The 26,946-nt window shown below is 40.7% G+C and overlaps 1 protein-coding gene across 1 annotated transcript in view; it reads left to right on the plus strand.

The window, feature by feature from the left end:
• vps13c (vacuolar protein sorting 13 homolog C) overlaps positions 1 to 26,946 on the plus strand; it is a 163,369-nt gene that overhangs the window by 111,397 nt on the left and 25,026 nt on the right. The window contains exons 55-77 of the mRNA XM_056279041.1: positions 97 to 228; positions 447 to 536; positions 2,373 to 2,528; positions 5,511 to 5,775; positions 6,920 to 7,080; positions 7,553 to 7,674; positions 8,506 to 8,803; positions 9,401 to 9,790; positions 11,116 to 11,220; positions 13,393 to 13,557; positions 15,268 to 15,393; positions 16,108 to 16,241; positions 16,486 to 16,612; positions 17,226 to 17,461; positions 19,075 to 19,219; positions 21,114 to 21,254; positions 21,519 to 21,600; positions 22,536 to 22,605; positions 23,154 to 23,265; positions 23,498 to 23,611; positions 24,882 to 25,015; positions 25,606 to 25,687; positions 26,213 to 26,326. Coding sequence (XP_056135016.1) covers positions 97 to 228; positions 447 to 536; positions 2,373 to 2,528; positions 5,511 to 5,775; positions 6,920 to 7,080; positions 7,553 to 7,674; positions 8,506 to 8,803; positions 9,401 to 9,790; positions 11,116 to 11,220; positions 13,393 to 13,557; positions 15,268 to 15,393; positions 16,108 to 16,241; positions 16,486 to 16,612; positions 17,226 to 17,461; positions 19,075 to 19,219; positions 21,114 to 21,254; positions 21,519 to 21,600; positions 22,536 to 22,605; positions 23,154 to 23,265; positions 23,498 to 23,611; positions 24,882 to 25,015; positions 25,606 to 25,687; positions 26,213 to 26,326 — 3,501 coding nt within the window. The remainder of the gene's footprint in view (positions 1 to 96; positions 229 to 446; positions 537 to 2,372; positions 2,529 to 5,510; positions 5,776 to 6,919; positions 7,081 to 7,552; positions 7,675 to 8,505; positions 8,804 to 9,400; positions 9,791 to 11,115; positions 11,221 to 13,392; positions 13,558 to 15,267; positions 15,394 to 16,107; positions 16,242 to 16,485; positions 16,613 to 17,225; positions 17,462 to 19,074; positions 19,220 to 21,113; positions 21,255 to 21,518; positions 21,601 to 22,535; positions 22,606 to 23,153; positions 23,266 to 23,497; positions 23,612 to 24,881; positions 25,016 to 25,605; positions 25,688 to 26,212; positions 26,327 to 26,946) is intronic.

Consider the following 26,946-nt stretch of genomic DNA (forward strand, 5'->3'; position numbering starts at 1 on the left):
TGGCAAACCTAAATCAAATAGACGCATTATTAATTTTATTGGTGCAATATGTGAAGTTTCAGTTTACTGACCTATTGGTGAAATGATGAATTCCAGGTGGTGCAGGTGGCTCTGGAGTCAGGATTTGGACACAGAACGGTACCACTGCTTCTGGCAGAGTCGTCATTCAATGGCATGGCTAAGAACTGGTCGTCTCTGCTCAACATAAGTGCTGACATGACCCTGGAGGTGACAGCAGTTTGAATATAAATTTTTAGCAACTTAAGCAGAAAAAATTGTCCTTTTTTTTTTTTTTAATTTCATTGTTTGCTGTCAGTATTCTCTGGTACTATTGTTGATTTTTATTGTTAGTTGCAGTGGTACCAAAAGCAGTAATAGTTGCCACAAAGGCAGCACTGGTACTATATTGTTAAATGTTAAAATAATATTTTTTTTTTTGTCCAAAGGTGAATTACTTCAATGAGAACCATGCAGTGTGGGAGCCGCTCATAGAGAGAGTTGACAACGGTAAACGCAGATGGAACCTGAAACTGGAGGTACATTGTTTTTGGGGGGTTTTTTTGTTTTTTTTGTTTTTTTTGGAACCAGCACTGGGAGTGCTTAAAAATGTTATAGGGCTTTCACACCACATATGATTTCTGCTACACTCACTGCAGTGTAACCCATAATGTTGCTTTCTTACATCAAAAGAGCATACTAAATAGGCTGGGTTTTCAAAGACCAAAAAAGAAATTGTCAAATCACAATTTGGTTTACAAAATCACTTACTAGATGGAATGTTTATATTAGTGCTGCAAGATTAATCTAATCGCAATCGTGATGCCAGCCTGTGCAATTATATAGCCACAAAAGGTTGCGATTTAATTAAATAATAAAATGTGCGCATCTGAATGTATGTTTGTGTGCAGTCTGCATATCTACGCCCATTATTAAGAGATGATCAATCAGTCTCGGTTTAGGCAGTGAAGCGTGTGCAGTCTACGGTCACATGACTATCCGGTGTGCTGTGTGTAGACCAGAAAGAAGGAAAAAGTGGATACTGATGACAACGAACAGGTTAACGCTGTAAACTGGTTGCCAAAAAAAAAAAAAAACGCAACCTCTGTTACATGGCGATATTTTGGTTTCAAGCTCAGCAACATTGAGCAGAACGAGGTACTGTGTAAAACATGCAAAATTAAAGTTGCTACATGTCACAGCAACATGACAAATCTGTATTATTTGTATATGTATAAATTTGTTTATTATATCGCAGTTGTAAATCGCAATATTGTCTACAATAATCACAATATGAGTTTTTCACCAAATCGTGCAGCTCTAGTTTATTTATTTATATATATATATGTATATATATATATATATGTGTGTGTGTATATATATATATGTGTGTGTGTGTGTGTGTGTGTGTGTGTGTATATATATAATCCAGTGAGATGATTGCTTATGGCATGAAACAGGCTTGTACTGTCTCATAAAGAATTTACTTGACTAACTGGATTATTTTGCTCCTTATTGGTTGAGCACTTTCCCTACCGTTGAGTGTTTCTTTTAACAAAGCTATATATATAAGACCAACAACATTAATTTCATTTATAATGAAACATGATGAAGAGCTTAAACCGATGTTTTTCAAAAATATATTTTTTGTTAGGCATTTGGGAAGGTGCTCAGTAAGTCAAAAAAAGGCAATCTTAAGGATTATAACTTTAAATTGAATGATATTTAGTGCCATTCATGGGTAGACTTCTGACACAAACATGAATTCACACACACGCACGCATGACACACACACGCGTCACACAAATGCAGACTCAAACTCCCTGGGACTACTCGGACAGTGGCTCAATTATTGCTCAATTAGATATTCAAAAAAACTACAAAACTTGGCTAAAACTTTGAAAGTTACAACACCACGAAATGTTGGACAGTTTAAGCAAAATGGATTCCTTGATTGGCCATAAAGTGACATACTTCTAAAACCTGTTGTTAAAGTGTGTAGCTGCAAATAGCTTGTGAATTAACATGTTAAACTTCCACTTTACTGTTGCAGCATTAATGTAAGAGAAGTAGGCTTGTAACGGGCTGGAATGAGCATCTTTGTCACCCCAAACAGCCATAAATCTTATTGATGAACAGCAGGTGTTATAGCCTTGCTATATAATTGTTTTACTTTATCATTCTAGATAAACTCTGAAGCACCTTGAATAACATTCTTTGCAAATGTGTGAACTCCAGTTCTATTCTATGTACATGCTTTATTATGTGTTAACTGTCATGTCTCCATCACAACTATTTAATATTATAACTGTTGAAACTACAAATAAATTCAATAATATGTTTGAAAGTATTTACCCATTCTTGTGGTCCTGCAGCTGAAGAATAACCCAGTGCAAGACAAGAGCCCTGTTCCTGGAGATGACTTCATAGTGCTCCCTGAACCTCGCACAGCCATCAACATCTGCTCCAAAGACACCATGAACATCACCATTTCCCAGTGCTGCCTTAGTGTTTTCAACAACCTGGCCAAGGTGAAACACATGATGATTGCATTCCTCTAGTGAAATATCCCATTATTAGCCTCATGTCAACTGAACATATTAAATAGGGTCATGTGTCCACCTGAGAACCTCAGCAGTAATGCAGACATTGTACAGGATCGTTGTGGTGAAGAGGGAGCTGAGCCGGATTACAAAGCTCTCAATTTACCAGTCAGTCATCCTTCCAACCCTCATCTATGGTCATGAACTTTGGATAGTGACCGAAAGGATGAGATCGCGGATACAAGCGGCTGAAATGAGTTTCGTCTGTAGGGTGTATGGGCTCAGCCTTGGAGATAGGGTGAGGAGCTTGGACATCCGGAGGGAGCTCAGAGTAGAGCTGCTGCTCTACCTGCACGCCTTTCTTTGGAGGTTTTCCGGGCACGTCCAACTGGGAGGAGACCCCAGGATAGACCCAGAACTCGCTGGAGGGACTAAATGTCCAATCTGGCCTGGGAACGTGTTGGGATCCCCCAGGAGGAGCTGGAGGGTGTTGCTGGGAAGAGACACATCTGGAGTGCCCTACTTAGCTTGCTGCCACAACGACCAGACCCTTCTGATTTATTGACCTGGTATATGCCCCCTCGACCAATAAGATCTGTAGATGGAGCCCTGCTGGTTATTCCCAGGTCTCGGTTTGTCAAAGAGGCTTTTGCTGCTAGAGCCTTTTGCTGTTATCAGGCTTTTGCTGTTAGAGCCCCCACACTATGGAACTCTCTGCCTATTGAACTAAGACAAACCAAGTCTCTAGCTTCTTTTAAATCTCATCTTAAAACTTTTATTTTTATGGAAGCAAATGTTTGATATTTGTTTTTATTTATACTGTTTTTTTATGTTTACTCATCCTTATTTGGTCTTACTCTTAATTTTGCCTTGTCTGTTTTTATTTCTTTGTAAAGCACTTTGTAACATTGTTTTAGAAAAGTGCTACATAAATAAAATTAACGTTATTATTCTTTACTTGCTTTGTTATCACATTGAGGGGTGAAAGTCTACATAGAGATGCTGAATGGAGGGGTCAGTTTTGTTTTTTTTTGCAGTGTTCAAAGCAAGTCAGTATCCAGTAAAGTTTTTTTTTTCCTGTTTTGTAATGTATCACACAAATTTAACAATAATATACCAGAGAAGAGTAGTTGTAAACAGGCCATTGACTAGAATCTAGGAGTAGCTGGGAAACCCTTATAGGGATTGGGATATTGTATGAAAAAAGTATTTCTCCTCCTCAGTTTATTAGAAAATATTACATCTTTTGCCCACCTGCTAAATTAATGTATTTTTCCAAAGTGCATATAGAATTTTTGAATCCGCCAAATCATATTCAACTCAGCCAATAGCTAATAACTATATGTCCCCTCCACAAAATATTTTAGAAAAACAAATTTACACAATTTCAAATTGGTTTTACTTTTAAAGTGTAGACATTGCCCTCGATAATCAATAATATTCCTTCTTCTGCTCACCTTGCTGAAGGTTCAGTTCAATCCATTTAGATAAAGAATTACGAATCTAGCTTCAGTACTACAATTTATGGATGACCACCAGAGATGGTGCTTTACATCTGGATATTCATCATGGGCATGCACAGGCCGAGATCATATACCAACAAAGACATGTACGTGACCTTGGTAGCATAGCCTTGCTTATTAAGGTTCAATCAAACATCTTCTCGCCAAGATTCCAATTGACAGAGATCTTTGGTGGTGATCCAGAATTCATAGAACTGTAGTTACATTTGTAACTCTCATTCTGTTTCTTTCTTACTGACTTCCAGAGATGGTGCTTTACATCTGGTTGACTTGTGCCAACAAGGCAATTGACAACTGTACCCTTGAGAAAATGTGGTCAGTATCTAAAGGTCTGAAATGATGTCTGCCCAATAATTAAGGTGATGCTGGGACAGATGCTGACTGCCGGCTCTGGAGAGTCAGACCTTATGTAGGTCCGTGGCTCTTAGGGGCCCTTCAGTTGGGTGATGAGTAGGTGCCATGTTTCTAAGTGCCCTCTCTTAGGCAATCATGAAGAATGAAATAGAACTTAGATCTACCCAAAATATTTAGGGTATTGAATAAAAAATAAATTTCAAATCACTTCTTAATCATTATTCTATTAGACTTACTAGATGTTATGTCTATTACACTATTAATATGTTTTACTTTCTATCTTAAGCTCTCTTTTTTTTTGTACTTATTTTTGTTTTTGAGTAGAGTATTTCTTTGTTATAACACCTTTTGAACTGATTTTTAAGGGTTTTAATGCTACACTCTGATATCAAAATCATTGTTTAGTTGTTTGTTTAATTCCATAAGCAAAGCACAAAGATTTTGAACAGATCGTAAATCAATATGTTAGAATTCTCTGCTCATTCCAATAACCTCCAATCTCTACATTCAGAACCACCAATAAAATGCTGTTTGCGTGTCCAGGTAGCGTAGCAGTCTATTCCGTTGCCTACCAGATCAGTGGTTCAAATCCCCATGTTACCTCCGGCTTGGTCGGGCATCCCTACAGACACAATTGGCCGTGTCTGCAGGTGGGAAGCCAGATGTGGATGTGTCCTGGTCGCTGCACTAGCGCCTCCTCTGGTCGGTCAGAGCACCTGTTCAGGGGGGAGGGGGAACTGGGGGGACTAGTGTGATCCTCCCATGCGCTACGTCCCCCTGGTGAAACTCCTCACTGTCAGGTGAAAAGAAGCGGCTGGCAACTCCACATGTATCGGGGGAGGCATGTGGTAGTCTGCAGCCCTCCCCGGATCAGCAGAGGGGGTTGAGCAGCGACCAGGAGGGCTCAGAAGAGTGGGATAAATGGCCGGGTACAATTGGGGAGAAAAGGGGGGGGAAACCTCCAAAAAATAATAATTCTCTGTTCATTCCAATAACCTCCAATCTCTGCATTCCGAACCACCATTGAATGCTGTTTGGTTGGTTGATTCTTCATTCTCAGTGCTATGCCTTTCTTTTCTTTTTTTTTCATCAGGCATTCTCTGAAGGTACAGGCTCCACCTTTGATCACTCACTGAAGGAGAAGGCCCCTTATACTATTCGGAACGCACTGGGCATCCCTCTAATTTTGCAGCATAGTGCCAACCTGCAGCTGGTGGACTCATCAATGAAGGGCAAGCTCCATGAAGTGGCAGTGGATCAAAGCGTGGACCTGGAACACTCAATGAGTCAACGCTCCTCCAGGGGCAGGCTGTCTGCCCTGCAACGCCAAGAGAGCTGCGTTTTTAACCTCAGCATTGGTCAGTGGTCAAGAAACTCTTTTTTTTTCCACATCCAACACAGTTCCCTTTTGTGTAGTGTTTATTTAACCATTCAAAAGCAGCTTCCCGTAAGGGATAGTAGATTAAGTCTTAACTCTATGAAGACAACATTGAGTAAACTCCTCAACATAAAACAATCACAGTATTCTATTCCATTCTTTATTTCTCTACATTAAATGTTAATAAACCTTAATGATACTTCCACAAACCTCGAATTAATGGTGGTTCTCCAAAGAACCTTTAAGGGATATTTTTCTGAAGAACCAACAACAAAGGTGGCTTAATGGTGGCTTCTATATTATACAACTTTTGTCTGGACCATAATTATTTTGGGTTGGGTACAGATCTTTTTGACTGACATGAACACACTTAAGTACACTTAATAAATGCTTGAGCCAGTTTCGGTTTAAATTCCACATGAAAACATCACTGCTGTGTCTTTGCTACTCTGTATTGCTGTCAGGTTTACTGCTGTCTAAAGGAATAAAAATACTCAAGGTGACTGGTTTGTTCACCAATTCAAAAAAAAGTTCTTGGTAAAGAGGTGACAGCCAAGCAACACAAAGAAAATGTGTTGGTGTAGTGTTTAGATACTGGAAGGAATTCTTAAGCTAATTTCAGATAATACTGGGGGAAATTAATACCAGAGAATTTTTCTAAACCAATATGTTACCATGAATGTCTGACTCAAGCCTATGCCTGGTTAATGTGTTGACTTGCGAAGAAGTGCAGATGGGACATTAAGATGATCTGTCTAGTTGTGATAATATCAAATACTCTCTCAGGTTGTAATGCATTGGGGCTTGTAGCAGTTTCAAAGTTAGAGAAGAAAACCACCAACTGAACTGTGTGTTGTGGGCAAACTTAACGCAAAAAGGTCTCCTCTCTCACAACCTATCATTAAGTTGCAGTTGAGCAAGACATTTACGCCTCAAATGCAATAGTGGAGCCTCTCAGTTTCCAGTAGTTGAAGTCTTATGTGCTCTAAAGAGATTAAATGTTTGAATATAAAATTTAGCATAAATGCACAGCAGCATCCATCCCTCTGTAAATAGTGGTTAAAAAACCATGTCTAAATATGATGTCAACATTGCAAATGGCTGACATATCTCCCTTCCCCCAGTGCCTACCGGCTACAGTGAGATCTCCAATCTTGCTTTGGATAAGCCAGGTCGCAGGCTGTATAACATCCGGGGTCCCATGCTGCAGGAGGCAGTGTCTGTGCTACTACAGATAGATGCCTCAGAGGGTAACAAGGTCATCACCGTCCGTTCTCCACTGCAGGTCAGTGTGACATTCATTCTCAGTAGAAACTCTTCAAAAATCAAAGAGCTGACCTCTGCCAGCTACTGTAAGCCCTATACATCAGCAATGGTCAACCTTGTGCCAATGAGAGCGATCTATAACAATAAACAATTAGCAGTAATTAACATACCTCTTAATCACAGAATTTAGAACTTATTAGTAGAAACATCTGTTGATTGGGATGAAAACATTGCTTCTCTATGGCACATTTTTAGAGACCACTGCTGTATGTTATGCTGTTCACTTTTAGATGTTTCTGCTGCAGGGGTCCACATTCTTTTGAGTTACAATACAAGGTTCCCTTAGGACTATCTCACAGTAGATGCAAGGATCCAAAATCCTACCTAATGCCGTTACCAAGATGACTCAGTAAAAAAATTATAGCTTCTGTGTTGGCTCTGATGTTTTGGAGACTCCTAAAGCCCTTTTATTTGATTGCTCTTGGGTTTAGATAAAAAACCATTTCACCGTGCCGTTCACCGTTCTGAAATACTGCCCAACATCCAGGAGCCTGGTGAAGATAGGAATGGCTAAACCTGAAAAGGAATTTCATATAGCCTTGGAAACTTACAGGTACCATCCACTTTTCGCGCTAAATGCAGTATACTATAGTATATTGACTGCAGTGGCATACAAGATCAGCTAAAATGTCATATACTAGTGCAACTGAATTGTCTGTACCAGTAAAAAGTTTGTCTGGATTTTTCATCTAAACACAACCTTGGCAGGTAAGCCAAAGTTAATTTTGGACCCTGATGTACTCCATGTTGCTTCTATCATTTGAACAGGAGAAAGGACAGTGTCACAACAAAGATGCCTAAATATTGTAGAGGCTCAGATGGGGGGGCGGTGGCTAAGAGGAAAACATGCCCAAGCCTGGAGAGTTCCATCCAAGCACACATATCTAGAATGTGGAAAAAAATCATATTTAAACATAGAAATTGTATTTTTATTTTGCTTTCACAATGGGATATTTAATAGTTTTTTTCAATGCTCATCCAAACGCTTGGCTGCCGTTTAAGGCAGCCAAGCTCTTAAATTTTGCCAAGCCCTTAAAGTTTCTTGAACCTACTCTGTCATATTACGCAAGCATTTGAACATCCTACTCTGCTCTAAAAATCAAATCAATTTTTTTAACAGTTCAGATGGCTATAGACAAAAACTAAACTGCACAATTTTGGAATATATAGTCCATTTTTAGCCTTTTAAAGTAAAGTAAAGAACAAAAAGTTAGCTCCCTGGCCTGATTTTATCCAAAGCAACCTCCACTGCAAACAAGTGCATACATTTTTAGCTGGCTTTTCCTGACCAGAAGCTGAACCCTTGTTTAACTACCCCTGAGCCCAGTGGTAATGCCATTCTCCGCTTCTGAAGACTAACATACTTCTCCTCCTCCTCCCCAAGATGCCAGCTGTTTCTGCAACCAGCGGGTCATTTGGAGGGTCAGTATGGACCCTCAACCACCTGCATAGCATGGAAAGAGCAGGTGCACTGCAGTGCTGAGGTGCGTTCCCTGCTCCAGTGCCTGTCGGCAGATAGCAGCTTCCTGCCACTGATGGTGACCACGGTGGCAGTGCCAGATGACTTGCAGCACATCGCCAGCCATGGAGAGGAGGAGTGGGACCCAGCCTACATCATCCACCTGCACCCAGTGACCACCCTGCGCAACCTGTTGCCCTACACCATCCGGTACCTCCTTGAGGTAAAGCTGGAATTACAAGCTATAATGGGAATGTATTGAAAAGGATGGTTAGATTTAATAATAGTTAGTGCTCCTTTAATTCAGGTATTCAATTGAGCGCATTTTTAAGAGGGTGATGGGCGGCTATGAGCAAACCAAAGCATCAAAGTTATTCATGATATATTGGCATCTATTATAAATGTTTATGGGACTGTTGAAGTGATGAGCAGCCTCAAGCATGATGGGATCTTAATGGTTTAATTATCTTGGCGACCATGTATGAAGTCAAGTCACTGAAATATTTTTTGTTTTAGCAGCAATCTTTAAAAAGAAATTATCAGTATAATGTGAAAATATGCAGTAATTGCATTTGATATTTGAAAGTTTATGGATTTCAATATAGTATTGCAATATGGTATTGCACAGTTAACACTGGCAAGTTTTATACACAGAATGTGTATATGATATGCACATGGAAAAGGCAAGTGCAAAATGCTTGAGCTCAAGGTGTTATTGGCAGTAACCAGCATTTATTTTTGAAGTCAGATCTAACTAACTAAATAACTTATTATATCAAGTCACAAGATTATTTTTTTGTCTTTATCCTACCTCCATTAGGGATCAGCAGAGTTCCATGAGCTTCAGGAAGGCAATACGTCTGACATCCTCAACGCTCGCATCAGGGGCGAGATCATGGAGATGGTGCTCATCAAGTATCAGGGCCGTGACTGGCACAGTCATATGCGCATCGCCCAAGACATGCCTGAGTTCTACCCTTTGTTCTTTGCTTGTGACACCGACCCCAAGCTCACTGTAGATGTGAGTGTACATGTGGCGCAGGTGCAGGGCCGCCTGATGCTTTCTGTCTTCAGCCCCTACTGGATCATCAACAAGACATCTCGCGTGCTGCAGTACAGGGCTGAGGACATCTCGGTCAAACACCCCTCTGACTATAGAGATGTCATCCTCTTCTCTTTCAAGAGGAAGAACATCTTCAGCAAGAACAAGGTAGGAGGCCTAGAGAGTGAATGTAAAGCTGGTCAATAAAATTCAGCTGAACTGGGTTTTTTTTACACAGTGAAAGAACGGTCGTTGATCTTATGTCATGGTTCTCTAAGGCATTATGCTTGTAAATTAGGGATAACTAGAAGAGTGCACTCAGTAGAGTGCAGATCTGTGCTAGGCGTATCTCCCCTTCTTCAGTGCTCGGATTTGGCGAAAAACTATCCCTTTCTTCACCTACCAGATGAAGGGAAATACATGCACACACAGACAGACAGAAAAACAAGTGTTTTTCCTGCTATTATACGACTTTTGCTCAGTGCTCAGGTGATTGAATGGGAAATATGCAGTACTCAAGCTAAAAAAATCTACCTAATAAAAATGTCTTGCCTGTCAGTCTGTGGATGTGCAGCCTTCTAGGCGGACCCTCGCACAAATATGACCAAATCTAATATGAACTTGCACTTTCCATAAAGAGAAGATTTGCAGTGCAACCATGTTGGGCTAACCTTAGCCCTGTCTTTATTTTCATTATATAATATAGCTGGTTACGCTTTTACGCTCATGCACGCATGACTCACATCTACAGTGACTCAAATAGGACAGCGACAAGAATGTGCAACACTTCCTGTTTTGACTGCAACCTAGAAGTTGTTCCTTTATAACTTTTGCATTTTCTGGATTATCAAAATTCTTTTAATAAATTTTTGATCATTTCGCTGCCCGATCAAAGTCAACCATAGATATGAGTTGCGTATTCGCACACATGCCACATGGTTGGCTTAGATTGGGCAGCGCTGGTTAAGTGAGCTAGAGAGTGAATAAAGAGAGGGAGCAGTGATAGTGAGAACAAACGTTTGTCAAAGGTTTTGAATCACTGCAACCACAAGAGGTTCTTCATCATAAAGTTATAACTGCACAAAAAAATTGAAGCCTGATAGGTCCAGTGGTTTGCGAGATTAGCTGCAGACACACACACACACACACACACACACACACACACACACACACACACACACACACACACACACACACACACAACAGTTGTACACAACCAAACACATAATCCCCACCAGGATATGCTCCCAAATAAACAAGAAATGGATAAGTACGTTACAAGCAGAGTTGTTTTTTTTTTAATTTACAATTTCAGTTTGTTTGGCATTCACATTAACACATAACAGCCTTTCATTCATGAATGTTCATCTTTTTATTTTTGTTTCTCCTGACCCTGTCCTGATTTAGGGGAATATTGAGTGAAATTCATATCCAACTGAAAACCATTTGATAAGCCATGTGTTAACATTGCCTCCTCCATGTTGTCTTCCCAGCTTCAGCTCTGTGTGTCCACAAGCTCATGGTCAGATGGTTTCTCTCTGGACACAGTTGGGAGCTATGGGTGTGTAAGGTGTCCTGCAAACACCATGGACTATCTGGTAACACAAATTTTGACAACTTTTTCATATGTAGCTCAGAGTGAAGAGCATGATGATTACAATACCAGGGTACAAGGCAAAGAAATTAGATATGTCGGCCAAAAGAAATACATTTTATAACTACTTTATTAATCCCCGTGGGGGAAATTCTTTCTCTGCATTTAACCCATCCAAGCTGTGTAGTTAGGAGCAGTGGGCAGCCATCGTGCAGCACCCGGGGACCAACTCCAGTTCTTTTCATTGGACAGGAGTATTAACCCAAACATGCATCCACAGAAAACCCACCGCAGACATGGGGAGAACATGCAAACTCCACACAGAAAGACCTGGGATGACCCCCAAGGTTGGACAACCCCAGGGTTCGAACCTAGGACCTTCTTGCTGTGAGGCAACAGCACTAACTGCTGGGCCACTGTGTCGCCAAAATAAATACATTTTATGTTGAATTTACAAGTCAATTTAAACAAGCTAATCAATTGTTAAAAGATTAAAAAAAATATTCCAACTACACTGATATTCCCCAAATAGCGTAAATAATTTGTAGTCGGGTAAATAGTATATTTGTTCAACACTCACAGTGATTTGCAACTCCAAAAGCTTCAATTTTTCGTAGCGCAGTGATTTATACAAAGTGACATTGCCTCGAAATGCTGGTTGGCATGGTGGCTCTATGATTTGCACTGTTGCCTCACAACAAGAGGGCCCTTGGTTCAAACCCAACTGAGGCCACCTGTGCTTTTCTGTGTGGAGTTTTCATGTTCTCCTTGTTTTCATATGGTTCTCATTTGGGTTCTCCGGTTTCCTCCCACACCAAAAGACGTGCACGTTAAGAACATACTCCTGCCATAGCTGTTGATCAAGATACTGGCTCTAGATCTGGGGCTGGTCCCTGGGTGCTGGAGAAGTGGCTGCCCAATGCTCTTAATAATAAATAATAATAAAACTTATATAGCGCTTTTCTAATACTCAAAGTCGCTTTACAATAAATGGGGTGAAACAGACAACAGATAAACATAACACGGGCATACAGGGGTGGATGGGAAGGGGGGCTATGAGAGGGAGAAGCGGCAGCCACACACGACGCCAGCAGTACTCTCCAACTTAAACACAAAAGGGAAAGAAAAACAAACATCATAAATCACAGATGAAGTCTGAAGAGGTGAGTCCTGATTAATGACTTGAATGTGGGCAGATCGCAGCAGTGTCTGATGTGCTTGGAGAGGGAGTTGAGGGAGGGAGCAGTTCGAGTGCTCGGTCCTTAGTCTGCCTCAGATTAGGGGTTGATGAGAGGACGGGGGAGGGGGGCACGAGAAGGCAATAGAGAAGAGGTGTGTCTTGAGACGGGATTGGAAGAGTGAGAGGGATTCTGAGTCTCTAATGATTTGAGGGAGTGAGTTCCAGAGCCTGGGAGCTGCCCTGGAGAAGGCTCGGTCACCAAAGCCACGGGGGTTGGACCTGGGGGTAGAGAGAAGGGAGGCTGAGGTGGATCTGAGGGACCGAGAGGGTTGTTAGGGGGAGAGGAGGTCGGTGAGGTATGGAGGAGCCAGTTTGTGAAAGGCTTTATAAGTAAGAACCAGGATTTTGTAATTGATCCTGTGGGAGGTGGGTAGCCAGTGGAGATCTTTTAGGGCTGGGGTGATGTGGTGCCAGGATTTGGTGAAAGTTAAAAGTCGGGCGGATGCGTTCTGGACCAGTTGGAGTCTCTTGATAGAGCTAGCACTGATGCCATAGAGGAGTGAGTTGCAGTAATCAAGACGGGAGGAGATGAAGGCATGGATCAGTATCTCCGCAGCAGGGTGTGTGAGAGAGGGTCTATACTCTCTAATACTTAGGTTGGGTTAAATTCAGAGGTCAATTTCCAAGTATGTTTAAAAATGTACTTGGCTAACAATGTGTTTCTACCTTCTACCTTTCAACCAAAGAAGCAGGGAGGGTATATTAAGATACAAGCTAGCCACAGCCTCACTGGCCATGCCACAGTAGTTAAAAATCACCACCATTGAAAGTGCCCAGTGAATTCAATTATTGAACAAACTACTTTCTAGAAGACACAAATACAAAATAATGCCAAGAGAGGAGAAATGGTTCAATGTGTGTGTGTGTGTGTGTGTGTGTGTGTGCGTGCGTGCGTGCGTGCGTGCGCGCGTGCGTGCGCGCGCGCATGTTTTCCAGGTTGGAGTGAGCATCCAGATGAGCAGTTTCAACCTGACAAGGATTGTCACCATGAGTCCTTTCTACACACTGGTCAACAAGTCTTCATATGAGCTGGAAGTTGGGGAGGTTCACAATGGCCAAGGCTCTGTCAACATCAAGTGGCATTACATCTCTTCCAAAGAGGTAAATATGACCACAGGGAAGGAGGGGCAGTCTCTATCGGTCACTTCAGTCAGTCTAATATCAGCATTAGAATTAAAGTTTGACGGGCAAATGATGGGCTACAGATGCAAATCCCTCTTCTTTTATTTGTCCATCGTGTATTTCTGAATCATGGGATTCACTTTTCTCTGACTGAACCGCTGCATTTGTGGATTTTGTTTGACAGCGCAGTATAACAGCCTCAACAGTATCCACACAAATAGGTGGACATTTACAGACATATTTACATTTGAACATGCTGAGTTTACAATTTGCAGATGAATTTAACACATAACAACCAGGATTTCACTCCGACCTAAAACGACCATGGGCGGTCAAAATGACAGCTGGGTTTTAAACTCTATATTCTGTCAAGATAAATACCCAGTTGAGATATTAATGCATTGCATATGTTAGTATGTCTGTTAGGAAACGACTGACACCAAAATTAACATTTTAACTGTAATACTATTTTAAACAATTTAAACTTCAGAGAGACATGGTCGAACTTCAATAGGAAAATTGAAAAAAGTGAAAATATTACCTGAAAAACAAAACGGAAAACACATATTGCTAATCTAACAAACGTAACAAGGCCTATAAAATGTGAAATGTAAAAAAAAAAGCTGAAAACAAATATTGAAAGTCCCAAACACCGGAACTTAAAAATTACTAGAACGACCGTGGGCGATCATTTTGACCGCCACGGTTTTTAAACTCTACATTCTGTCAAGATAAATACCCAGTTGAGATATTAATGCATTACATATGTTAGTATGTCTGTTAAGAAACGACTGACACCAAAATTAACATTTTAACAATTTGAATACTATTTTTCAAAAAATTTAAAATGGCCACTGTCCAACGCCTGTAAATACTGTAACATCTCGGTGGTAGTCATGGAGCATCTGAAATGGCCTCTGTACCCAGACATGTTTTTAATAATCAAAAATCAAGTTTAGACTATTACTCTGCACTGGAGAACGCTAGTGTGTTTCAAGGACAGAGCAATGAACTTCGCGAAGGAAGTTCATTGCTCTGTCCACAACCAACACACGTCATAGATAGTGACATGATGCACACAATCATGTGCAAATTATGAGCTATCTTTTTGACGGCTCATAGTCGTTTTAGGTAGATTTTATCGTACCTTTGTTTTTTGTGCAACTGAGCTAAAACCAATTTTAATGCAAATATATGCAATTTTAGGAGCATTCAGGGAGCAGCAGGTCTGTATCTTTTTTTTTTCTTCACAAAGTTATTAAACTTTGGAAATCCAAAACCTTAAAATGACTGCCTTGGTCATTCTCGTGTTAAGAATTGTGAGTATTATTAAGTGATAGAAATGGGTATTTGTTTGTGAAAATATTGCAGTGTATTTGTAAAAACGTTTGTGTTTATTTATAAACTATGACATATAGGGAAAAATTAGAGCCATTTATTTACAGTAGTGGTTGTATATTTTCAAGTCTTGCTTTTTTCAAATAATGGTTTACATACAAATCAGATACAAATCACTGCAAATCACACATGCACTTATTTGTTGATTGTATGTTTTACAAGCGGTGCAACTGTCAAAAAATGTGTTTATGCCTCCTTTTGAGACTGTTTTAACTCCATACGCTCTTCCCTCTCCTCTGCTTTCCTCTCAACCTGCTCTGGCTTGTCTGTTGTAACTGTGCTACATGCCAGTGTCTGCCCCTGTGGCCAGAGAGCAGCACAGGGAAGCTGTGTGTCCGGGTGGTTGGCTCTGAATCCAGCTCCAAGTCCTTCTTCTTCAACAAGCAGGATAATGGCACTTTACTGGGCATGGATGTGGTCAGTCCTTCTCTTTCCTACTGGATCCTATTGTAACCTTTACCGATGAATATTTATAGATAAGAGCCAATACGATGAAAAAAATGCCAACACAACTTTTGAAGCTGGATCAGATAAATCAAATTCAGTGAAAATCAAACTGATTGAATCTGGTCTGTAAAAACTGTTTAGGTCTTCCAGGAGGATGTTCCTAAGGCTGGTAGCACACATTAGAGAACAAGGGATATGTGCTTTTTCGTAGTCTGATCAGTCAGCCGTTATCTTTCCATCAAGCAACTTCCAACTATTGGAGGAAAGCTAGTGCCTAGTATAGGCCATCGTTGTCCAAATTTTTGATTGGAGGGCCAAGGGGTTGAATTCAACTGTTGGCAGACCACAGCCCAAAAAATTTATGTTAGGTAATGATTATTCAATAAGTCATCATGGTGTTTTTTTTTTTTTCATATATACTGTCAACAGAATCGCTTCAGTCCCCAAGTGTTATACATACAAGGATTTTACATCACTCCTCATTAAGAATAGTTTCTTTAACGTACGTAATCTTGTGTGGTGTGACATATAATATACTTGGTCAAACAAGTTGTCTAGAAATCAGTGTTGAAACATAATTCCTTTGTATTGAAATGATGTATTGAAATGGTCTCAATCACTCACTCAACGGCCTGTGGGTGTAATCTTGACAACTTTTGATCAATTAATTGTATTTTTCTGCAGTACGGAGGCGTCATAGTAGATGTGAACATCGCAGACCACTCCACTGTGATCAGTTTCACTGACTACTATGAAGGAGCCGCTCCTGCCCTCATTGTTAATCACACCCCCTGGGTCAACATCAGTTACAAACAGAGGTTTGTGCCCCCCACCCCCTACTCATACTCTCACAGGCATACATACAAACTCAACCCACATATTGGATCCAACTGATTCTCCCGGTATAATCTAATCAATCAGTGTTTGCTTGTATATTTCCCTGATTTGTATTTCTGTCTCTGCCTGTCAGTTTTTTTTTTTAATCTACCTGCCTGTCCCAATTCTCCATTTATTTCTCTTTCTCTGTCTCTTGTCTGGCTCTCTGTCTGTCCCTATACACAGTGGATCACCGGTCAGTCGAGAATTGAGTCCAGGTCAGGCCCAGCGGTTTGCCTGGGATGACCCTGCAGGTGTCCGTAAGCTTAGCTGGAGCTGTCTTGAACATTCTGGGCAGCTGGACCTGGTCAAGGTGGGGGGGGGGGGGGGCAGAGTTATACATTACTAGCAAACAGCAACACACTAAATTGAAAGTCCATCAGACACAGTGGATGGATGTTGCATCCCAAAATAAACCCTGTAATTCAGTTGTTTAACTAACTTGATTTTTGAATAAAAGTAATGGAAATAAAAATCAAGTTTAGCAGCTAGTCTTTACTTAGTGTCTCTCTTCTGTCTTTTTGATTAATACTTTAGCTTTAAAAATGTGGTAAATTCAACAGACACAGTTACCAACTAATTTCATTGCTTTTATTTAAACTCGACCTTAACGATTGTTTCGTTAACCTCAAGTTACAATGAACATACAGGAATGTTTCTTGGTATAATTTTTGAAGTAATATATTTACAAGTGGCCTTATGTTAGTCTAACCATCTTATACATACTGTATTTAGAGACCCCTAATGTCAAAAACTATAGAAGAGTAACAATGAAATATTCTGTATCGTGAGCAGGCCTAACATGTGACGTGTAGCATTGCTAATAAGTAAGCAGCCCTCAGCTATAAATGTAAAAGTTACTGTGATTATTTAGTTTGTCTAAAACCAAGTATCTTATCTGTGTGTCTCGCTGGGTGTCATTTCAGGATGAGTGTGGTCAGTTTGCATATGATGGCCTATCCCAGGTCCACTGGGTGTCCTTTCTGGATGGGCGCCAGCGGGTGCTGCTCTTCACCGAGGATGTGGCGGTGGTGAGCAAGGCGAGGCAAGCTGAGGAAATGGAACAGTTCCAACAGGAGGTCAACGTGTCGCTGCAGAACCTGGGCCTGTCGCTCATCAACAATGATAACCAGCAAGAGATTGCTTATGTTGGCATCACCAGGTAAACTAACCTGAACAGCGTTGTTGTTATTATTAATATTATTGTCATTGTTATTGCTATGTATTTACTTCTATCTTGAGTGCAAACATGGACGATGAGAAATCTTGTGGGAAATATTGACAGGATTCCAGGGACTTAAGACATAAACAGTCCATGAATATAAATGTAAATACATATATGCACATAAGTAAATATAAATAGGAATAATGGCAACTTTTCAAAACTATTCAGCTTATGAGGAAAGGCCTATTTTTTTAAATCCATTTTTCATCCATTGATTTAATTATCTGCCAGTAACTGGTAAAACATGAATAAACACATATTCCTTTCTAAAATGTGCTATCATAATGGAAATCATCATAAGTAAACCCTTAACCAATTTTCCTTCCATTGGTCTGTGTATGTAAATTCACACCGCATAGCAAACAAATTCCCTTTTTTTTTGCCTCATTTCTGAAGAGTAGAAATAGGACAATGAGCCATTGTCTCATTTTGTGTATTCTATTTACATAGAACTCAATAACAAATTATACTCATGTACATGGATTTCCATTGTTTACTTTTTTTTAATAATTTTCACATACAAATAAAGTTGAATCAAAGATGAGTTACTCTACCATTTAGAGTAGTTCTGATTTAAATATCATCATATTTATGTTGGGGCTGTGCAGTGTTGGTAAGCAGAGCGTTTGGTGGTATGAGGTGATATTCAAACACAGAGTTGTGAACACTGTAATATAACATATTGCCACCAAAAAAGGAAGCTAAATCCATTCACACATCTTTTCAGACACAGGCATGGACAGACAAGTATGTATAGACAGTATGCCACAAACACTCTAACACACACACACACACACTCTCTTGGTACTGCATAAACCAACTGATGTAACATCTCCATTGAATCACCAATGCTTAAACATATATGTAAATGTAACAACCACAGATGACTAGACTCGCTAGCTCTTGGCTAATGGGTCAGACCCTTTAGTTGACTGGTTAGCACAGTCACCTGTGGTGCGGGCAACCTGGGTTCGCTTCCCGGCTGCCCCCTGAATTCACTACATTGCACAGGCAACTACGTTAACCAGTCGACTAATGGGTCTGACCCGTTGGCCAAGGGCTAGCGAGTCTAGTCATTCGTGATCGTTACACTACCCACTCCTTCGGGAAGCACATCCCCACGCTTCAGCATATCAGCTCCCTCATGCCTCTGGGTGCACGCGCTTCCAATGGCCTCACGATCTCACCATCCCACTTCTGACACCAATATAGTGAATTCAGGGGGTAGCCGGGAAGCGAACCCGGTTCGCCCGCACCACGGATGACTGCACTAACCAGTCAACTTAAGGGTCCAACCCATTAGCCAAGGGCTAGCAAGTCTAGTTATTCATGACTGTTACATAAATGCACACAAAAATGCTCGAATTCAGGGGGTAGCCGGGAAGCCTACCCGGGTCGCCCGCACCATGGGCGACTGCACTAACCAGTCAACTTAAGGGTCCGACCCATTAGTCAAGGGCTAGTGAGTAGTTATTCGTGACCGTTACATAAATACACACAAAAATGCTTTCACAAACTGAACTACTAGCCCCATTACGTTTGCTGTGTAGCTCTGGCGTGGTGTGGGAAATGAAGCCAAAGAACCGCTGGAAGCCATTCAACCAGAAGAATATCAACCTGCTAGAGAAGGCCTACCAGAACCACCTGGCTGGGAAGAGTGAACCAGGCTGGGTCAAACTGGAGACCAACATAGAGGTCAGAAGGCAACACACACACACACACGACTCAATGCATTATCTGTGAATCTTGGTCTTTGGATATTTACTGGTGCTGTGATTTTATTTAGTCTACAGTATTTTAGCCTGCGAGCATGCAGTGATGTGGTGAAAAGGTAGACGAAATTGATATGATCAGAATTTTAAAGAACACTTTTATTGTAGTTAAAAAAAATATGAAAATAAACATTTTAGAAAAGTATCACGGCAATTACAAATGGTAGTACTATGGAAAGTGCTTATAGTGATCATGGTTAAAGTGATAATCTGCTTATACTGTTCAACAAAAGTTGTAGGATGGAATCATTCCTATGTTGAAGCTGCAAGCTGTAAAATTTCTCCATTAGTAAAGTGTTATTTTATCCAACTGGACCATGAAGTCAGGTTGTATGAAGCCAACTGTCATCTTTATACCATGGTTGGAGACACTCTCCAGTCTCTGTATACCACTGTTGAATTTTTTTTTTTTGAACAGGTAAGACAAAGACTGGTACAGTGACAAATTTGCACATCTTGGAAACAACTCCAGCAGAAATAAGATTGAAATGTCTGTTTCTGTCAAATGATTAATATCACTGTAGAACAATGTAGTTTGATGACATTTAGACTGCCCTGGTTAACTTTGGTCCAAGGATCATATTTTAACAAGAGTGCAGACAATTTACCTATGAGCTGATGGTACACGAGCCACAACAGCTGCTATTTCTTGTTTGTAGTCCTCGAAAATCAGTGTCAACAGGTGTGTTTGTCTCTGGCTCCTACATCCAAATATCCTGGAATGTAGTTCTACTGTAATATTGATTGATTGTCCAGCAGAATCCCCACATCATCTTCACATTTCAAATGGATAAAAATGCAAAATCTTAGGGGTTGCAGCTTCAATGCTGTGTGAATAAGCCAGGGCATGGTGGCTCAGTGGTTAGCGCTGTCGTCTCACAGCAAGAAGGTCCTGGGTTCGAACCCTAGGGTTGTCCAACCTTGGGAGTCATCCCAGGTCGTCCTCCGTGTGGGGTTTGCATGTTCTCCCCGTGTCTCTGGTGGGTTTTCTGCAGGTGGTCCAGTTTCCCCCACCATCAAAAGAAACATGCATGTTAGGGTTAATACTCCTGTCTGTGCTGCTGACCAAGGCAATGGGAAAAGAACTGGGGTTGGTCCCCGGGTGCATGAAGGCTAGCTGCACAGATCACAGCTAGGATGGGTTAATTTGCAGTAACTGAATGTCCCCTAGGGGATTAATAAAGGAAACTTAAGAATTAATTTATTGTGATCAAACAGTCCACTTAAAGTCATCATTTTGAGTATTTCATTCATAGGAGTTAAAAAAAACTTTTTGAAATTAAGGCAATTCAGGTAAAATGTTTAATTGTTTTTTGCTTATTCGTGATACTGAATGGTGCCAACTCCTCTAAAAAATCTGCCTCTGAAATCACCATATAGCCTACAGTGGCATAGGCTCCATTTATATTTAGGCCTTGGCCCACCTTTATTAAAACAAAATACTAAGCAATGTTACTTAAACTTATCTATTTTCAAATGCTGTTTGAAGCAGCTGATATTTTGTTGTAATAGCTGGCAGTAGACTACTATCTTTCAGTCCATTAAATCAAGTAAAATGAGAAGTTGTCGGTTTCATTTAATTAAATGTATTTAATAAGTGCAAACATGCAAATTAGATGCTCATCGAAAACACACTTATCCACTTACACTGATCATATCAGCCGGGGCGGTTGTAGTCATAAGCGATTTTCGTGGTAATGTGTAATTCACAGAACCTGCATACATTAATGCATACACAGTCAAACACGTATCTTAAAATGTCACATACATATCAGGGCTATGAGCTAAAAGTGAATTGGTATGTTTTTGGCTGACAGGTGAACTTCGGAAGGGTCCCTGCGATGATGCGTCAGCCCTTTTTCTGTCCCGTGAGGCGGAACTTCCTGTCTGGGATCCAAGTGGAGTTCAAACAGTCCCCTCATCAGAGGAGCCTCCGGGCTCAGCTTCACTGGCTACAGGTTAAAGCACACTCACAGACACACTATTGCACACTTCACTTGCTAGAACACACAAACACAAACAACATGGATACACAGAGATAGTCTGAAGGACAGGTAGACAAACAGAGACACACTCACCATCTCACTCTCACACTATATATGAACACACACAAACTCATTCATACTGTTTCTCTCACACTCATACTGACACACTACTACTGCTACTGCTAACACATGTTTGAATGGTATGTAATGTATGTGTTTGATTACTGTCTATTTTAGGTGGACAACCAGCTCCCTGGTGCTATATTCCCCATAGTGTTCCACCCAGTGCCCCCTCCAAAGTCAATCGCCATGGACTCAGGTAGTCCTTCTCTGTCTTGTCACCACTACGCTTTACATGCTTAGATATCCTGCAGGAAGCAGTCTTTATTGAAAAATTAAGCCCTCTACACCAGTGTTAGACAATATAGTAAGAACCATATTCGCAATAACTTAGAAGGCATTTATTGTCAAGAAGGGATCATGGGTGATGAATGGTTTGATTTTTGTTTGGTTACGATTAAAATGTAATTTCCTCTGGCCTTTTTAATGATGTGATATTTCTCTTGAATTCCCAGTCAATACTGACAGTAAGAACTATGTGTCATAGATTGCATACCAGAAAATCCAAAAGTTTGTTCAAGACAAGATGTGTAAAATCTGGGCAAAGTCGGCATATCAAAACCATCATTTTAAAGATTGCATAGAAATGCTATTATGTGACCTGATACAGTGAAATATATGCAAGATAATATTTTGTTTAAAAAGCTTTTAACAAGCTTTTACTCAAATGACAATCAGCAGCATGGTGGCCCAGTGGTTAGCACTGTTGCCTCACAGCAAGAAGGTCCTGGGTTCGAACCCCAGGCCGTTCCAGGTTCTTTCTGTATGGAGTTTGCATGTTCTCCACGTGTCTGCGTGGGTTTCCTCCGGGTGCTCCGGTTTTCTCACACCATCAAAAAGACATGCATGTTAGTTTAATACTCCTGTCTGTGCCCCTGAGCAAGGCAACGGAAAGAAGAACTGGAGTTGGTCCCCGGGTGCTGCAGTTGCCCACTGCTCCTATACAATAGGATGGGTTAAATGCAGAGAACAAATTTATTGTAACTGAACAACTGTACAATGACAAAATAAAGTGGCTTTCTTCTTCTTCTTCTCTAAAAAAAACAGTTATTTAAATAAAGGAATCCATATTTTCAATATTTTTATTTTATTGTAGGAATCTTATTGTCAGTATTTCTTTTGATTGTTTGACAGAGCCAAAGCCATTTATTGATGTCTCCATCATCACAAGGTTCAATGAACACAGCCAAGTCATGCAGTTTAAGTGAGTGTTGCTGTTTTGATTTATTTTGGCATTAAAATTGACAAGTCTGGTTTCCAATGGGGGAAAAAAAAAACAAGTGCTAACCTACTTTCACATCAGTGAATGTATTTTAAGAATACTTGATAGAATCTTCCATTGACATGCTGTGCTTACAGGGGTGTCAAAGCACAATCTAAACGCGTATTCTTGTACATTGAGAGAGTTACAAGGTGTAAAATTGCAGTATTACTGCAAGTTACTACTTTAGAATAAGGATATTATTAATCATTATTCACTGACAGACTCTGTAACTTTGTTTGGTCTTGTAAAAACTGTTGATGGGTAGCTTAATTTGTCCTAAAGGACAGGCTTAAATATAAGCATTATGCTTCTGCCTTTGCCTTTTCAGTCACTGTATTGAGTACATTGTTTGTATTGTAAACATTTGTTAATTGTGAGTGACTGAATAAAACTTTAACTTAACTTAACTTAACTGAGAACATCATCTGCTCTAATAATCCAGTCACGGTTTGCTTATAGTCATTTGGTTATTGTTTCTTTATTTACAGGTATTTCATGGCTCTGGTGCAGGAAATGGCTGTGAAAATAGACAAGGATTTTCTGGGAGCAATCGTAGCTCTGTCCACTCCCGCTACTGATCCCAAGGCTGACAAACAAAAAGTAGGTTACCTTCACTTTCCTGGTCCTGCATAGCTCCTCTGGCAAGGCATGATGAAGTGACAGGGCACTAAATTATACAAATACAACAGTGGTTAGGTTTCATGACCCCTTGGGCCACCCATGCCTAAAACGGCACGTGTGTGTGTGTGTGTGTGTGTGTGTGTGTGTGTGTGTGTGTGTGTGTGTGTGTGTGTGTGTGTGTGTGTGTGTGTGTGTGTGTGTGTCTCCATAGAACAAGTTGATAGAGAGAGACCTGGAGATGCTGCAGGCAGAGCTGATGGAGGTGTCAATGACAGACACATCAGGCCTCAGCTTCTTTGAACACTTTCACATCTCCCCAATCAAGGTAACAAACAAACAGGCAGAAATGACACGAAAGCATTGGAACAATTACATACACACCCAGGCACACAGTCATGTAGACACACACACATTCTCGCTCTCACACAATCATGTTTACGGTCCATGCATGTGCATGCACACTTAAACATAACATGCCATAATTAACATAAAATTGGAAGTATAGACTTTTTTTCTTCCTATGGTCTCTTCTGAAATAAAAAAACTCCTTCCCTCTTGAGTGAATGACAAAATGACATTTGATGCTTAAAAGGCTGAAGATCTTTGAGGCATCAGCTGCCTCATTTTTGTGGTACAGAATCCGTTTCGTCAGTGGCGATAGGTCATTTATTTGAATAATGAGCATTATGAGCCTCAAGGTTTTGTCCATGATGAAGTTAGCCTCCATTCTTTTGGGAGTCCTATTATGGTAACCTTTATATTTTTTTCGGATTTTTTCCCCCTTTTTCTCACAAATTGTATCCGGCCAATTACCCCACTCTTCTGAGCCATCCCAATCTCTGCTCGACCCCCTCTGCTGATCCGGGGAGGGCTGCAGACTACCACATGCCTCCTCTGATACATGTGGAGTTGCCAGCCACTTCTTTTCACCTGACAGTGAGGAGTTTCACCGGGGGGACGTAGCACGTGGGAGGATCACACCATTCCCCCAGTTCCCCCTCTGTCTGAACAGGTGCCCCGACCAACCAGCAGATGCGCTAGTGCAGCGACCAGGACACATACCCACATGCAGCTTCCCACCCGCAGACACTGCCAGTGTGTCTGTAGGGACGCCCGACCAAGCCGGAGGTAACATGGGTATTCGAACCGCCGATCCCCGTGTTTGCTAGGCAACGGAATAGACTGCCACGCCACCCGGACGCGCCCTGTAATTTTTGACTACTGTTCCCCTGTCAATCTATTGCTCCTCAAGGATACCCGTAGAGTCAATCAGCCATCTTTACACTCATTATTCTTATGTCATGTCAGCCAACCAACCAACCAATCACTTAATCAATCAATCAATCAACGTTTATCATTTTTACCATAAGGGGAAATTTAGTTGGTAGCCAGTGTTTAAAGGTAGTGACCAACTAAACACATCATCAATTGTGGAACAATAAAAGTGATAAAGACAAGTCAACTAGAAAAAAATAAACACATCAGAAGTGGAGTGCTAACAATGCATCTCAAAAGTCACAAAACCATTTCTCAAATAAATTATATAAACCAATGTATAACCAAAGCTAAATGATGGTTTCCTGCGTGTCTTTCAGCTGCATCTGAGCCTCTCTCTGGGTTCCAGCGGTGATGAATCGGGCCAACAGGAAATGGTTGCCATCCAGTCACTCAACTTGCTGCTGAAGAGCATCGGCGCCTCACTTACTGATGTAGATGACCTCATCTTCAAGTAAGACATCCCACATGAAACAGCCCGAGTCTTTCAGGATCGATTATTCGTTTCCAATACCTGTAATTAAGGAGGAAGGTTAATGATATTTGATGTCTGCCGGTTGTGCTCTGTTTCTGTGATATTGAATGACCACACCTCTAAACCAATGTTTGTTACGAGTGTGTTCTTGAATTATTTTTTGAATTCTTCCTTCTTCTCAAAGTGTACGGTAGGTCTTTCAAACAGCATTATGTCTCTCAGCCAAAGTAATTTTTGTGCTCATCTGATACATGCATCAGCAGTGGGACCATATGTTAACATTATTATATCTGTGAAAGGTCGATACAGTCCAGTAATGTTATAAAAGTGATATACTGGGGACTTTGGTGATTACAGTGAATATATTTACCATACAGTGTGCAGTTTCTTTCCATTTCTCCCTTTTGGGTTATTTGATCTTTCTTGTTTCCAACCCTTTCTCCTTTACCCTTTCATTCTCCTGCACCTCTTCCCCTCTCTCTTCCATTCTGTTTTCTCCTTCCTACCTTCTCCTCTTCCTCCCTACACTCACCCTCTATCCTCTCACCTCAACCCCCTTGTGTCTCCAGACTGGCCTTCTTTGAGGTGAAGTACCAGTTCTACAGGAGGGAGAAGCTTATGTGGGCAGTGATTCGACATTATAGCGAACAGGTAGGACCCGTGATGATGATAATGGTGATGATGATGATGACGATAATAACAATCAGTGTATTTGCCTTCATTGCACAAACGAGGTTTATGAATCTTCTTTACACTGCACAAAGTAATGACAGGGCCCTTGGAAAAAGTCCAGTGAATACCCCCCACCCCCCACCCCCAAAAAAAAAATTGGTGTAGTTTGCTTTACGTACATGAGCTACACCAATGTGTATGGCCTGGACCATTTTAGATGGATGGGTGGGAGGTATGCTACATTTTAACTGTTTTTATAACTGTTTTGTTTTAGTAATTGAGAATCACTAACCTCTTTCAAAATATGTTTTGGTCAATATAAATTTAGGACCCATCTATGTGCCCCTCTAGTGGCTGGGACCCAGAAAGCTTTCCCCTTATATTCAAAAATGTAGCATGATTCTGCTGTGCTTAATACTTCAACATCACACCATCAAATCTGTATCCAAACTGAGTCAACCTTTAACTTTGAATACTTCGTTTTTTTCCTTCTTCATTACACAGTTCCTGAAGCAGATGTATGTGCTGGTTCTGGGTTTGGATGTGTTGGGAAACCCATTCGGACTGATCCGAGGCCTGTCTGAAGGAGTAGAGGCTTTCTTTTATGAACCATTCCAGGTTCTAACCTCACACACACACACACACATACATAGTTACATACATTAACATTTAGCTGTGCCTTTTATTTTTATAAAAATTTACATCTAACTGATGGTCATATTTAGGGCTGCCCCCTAATATTTGACCAAACATTAGTCGATGAGAAGAGTCTCAGTTGACCAAGTTTTCATTGGTCGCTTAGTCGCAGAAAAAAAAAACCCTGTATGAAACGCTTGGAAAAAAACCCTGTATGAAACATGTAAGGGTAATGAGTCTTGAACGTAAACGAGAAGTTGATCATATTTCTCAAGCCAGCAAATCATTCACTGCTGCTCTCGGCACAGGGGAAATGGAGGAACACTGGATGAACCCGCCATGCGGACGTGCCATAGTCTCTAGTGTTAAAACTCTGCTATAAAAAACAATTTCAAGAGTAGGATTAATTATGGTCACAGTTAGAAATCATCTCAGTAGCTACAATAAAACATTTCCCCTGGCTGAGCTATGTTTTCTTACCATTGTTTATGAATGAAAGTCAATCTGCAGAGCAGCCATTCGCATTCATTCATGAAAACTGAGCTGGTTAAACACATTTGAAGTCTTTTTAAAAGGGCTTTTAAATTATGATAGCCTGGTCT

This window comes from Lampris incognitus, chromosome 4 (assembly GCF_029633865.1).
Source record: "Lampris incognitus isolate fLamInc1 chromosome 4, fLamInc1.hap2, whole genome shotgun sequence".
Taxonomy (NCBI): Eukaryota; Metazoa; Chordata; class Actinopteri; order Lampriformes; family Lampridae; genus Lampris; species Lampris incognitus.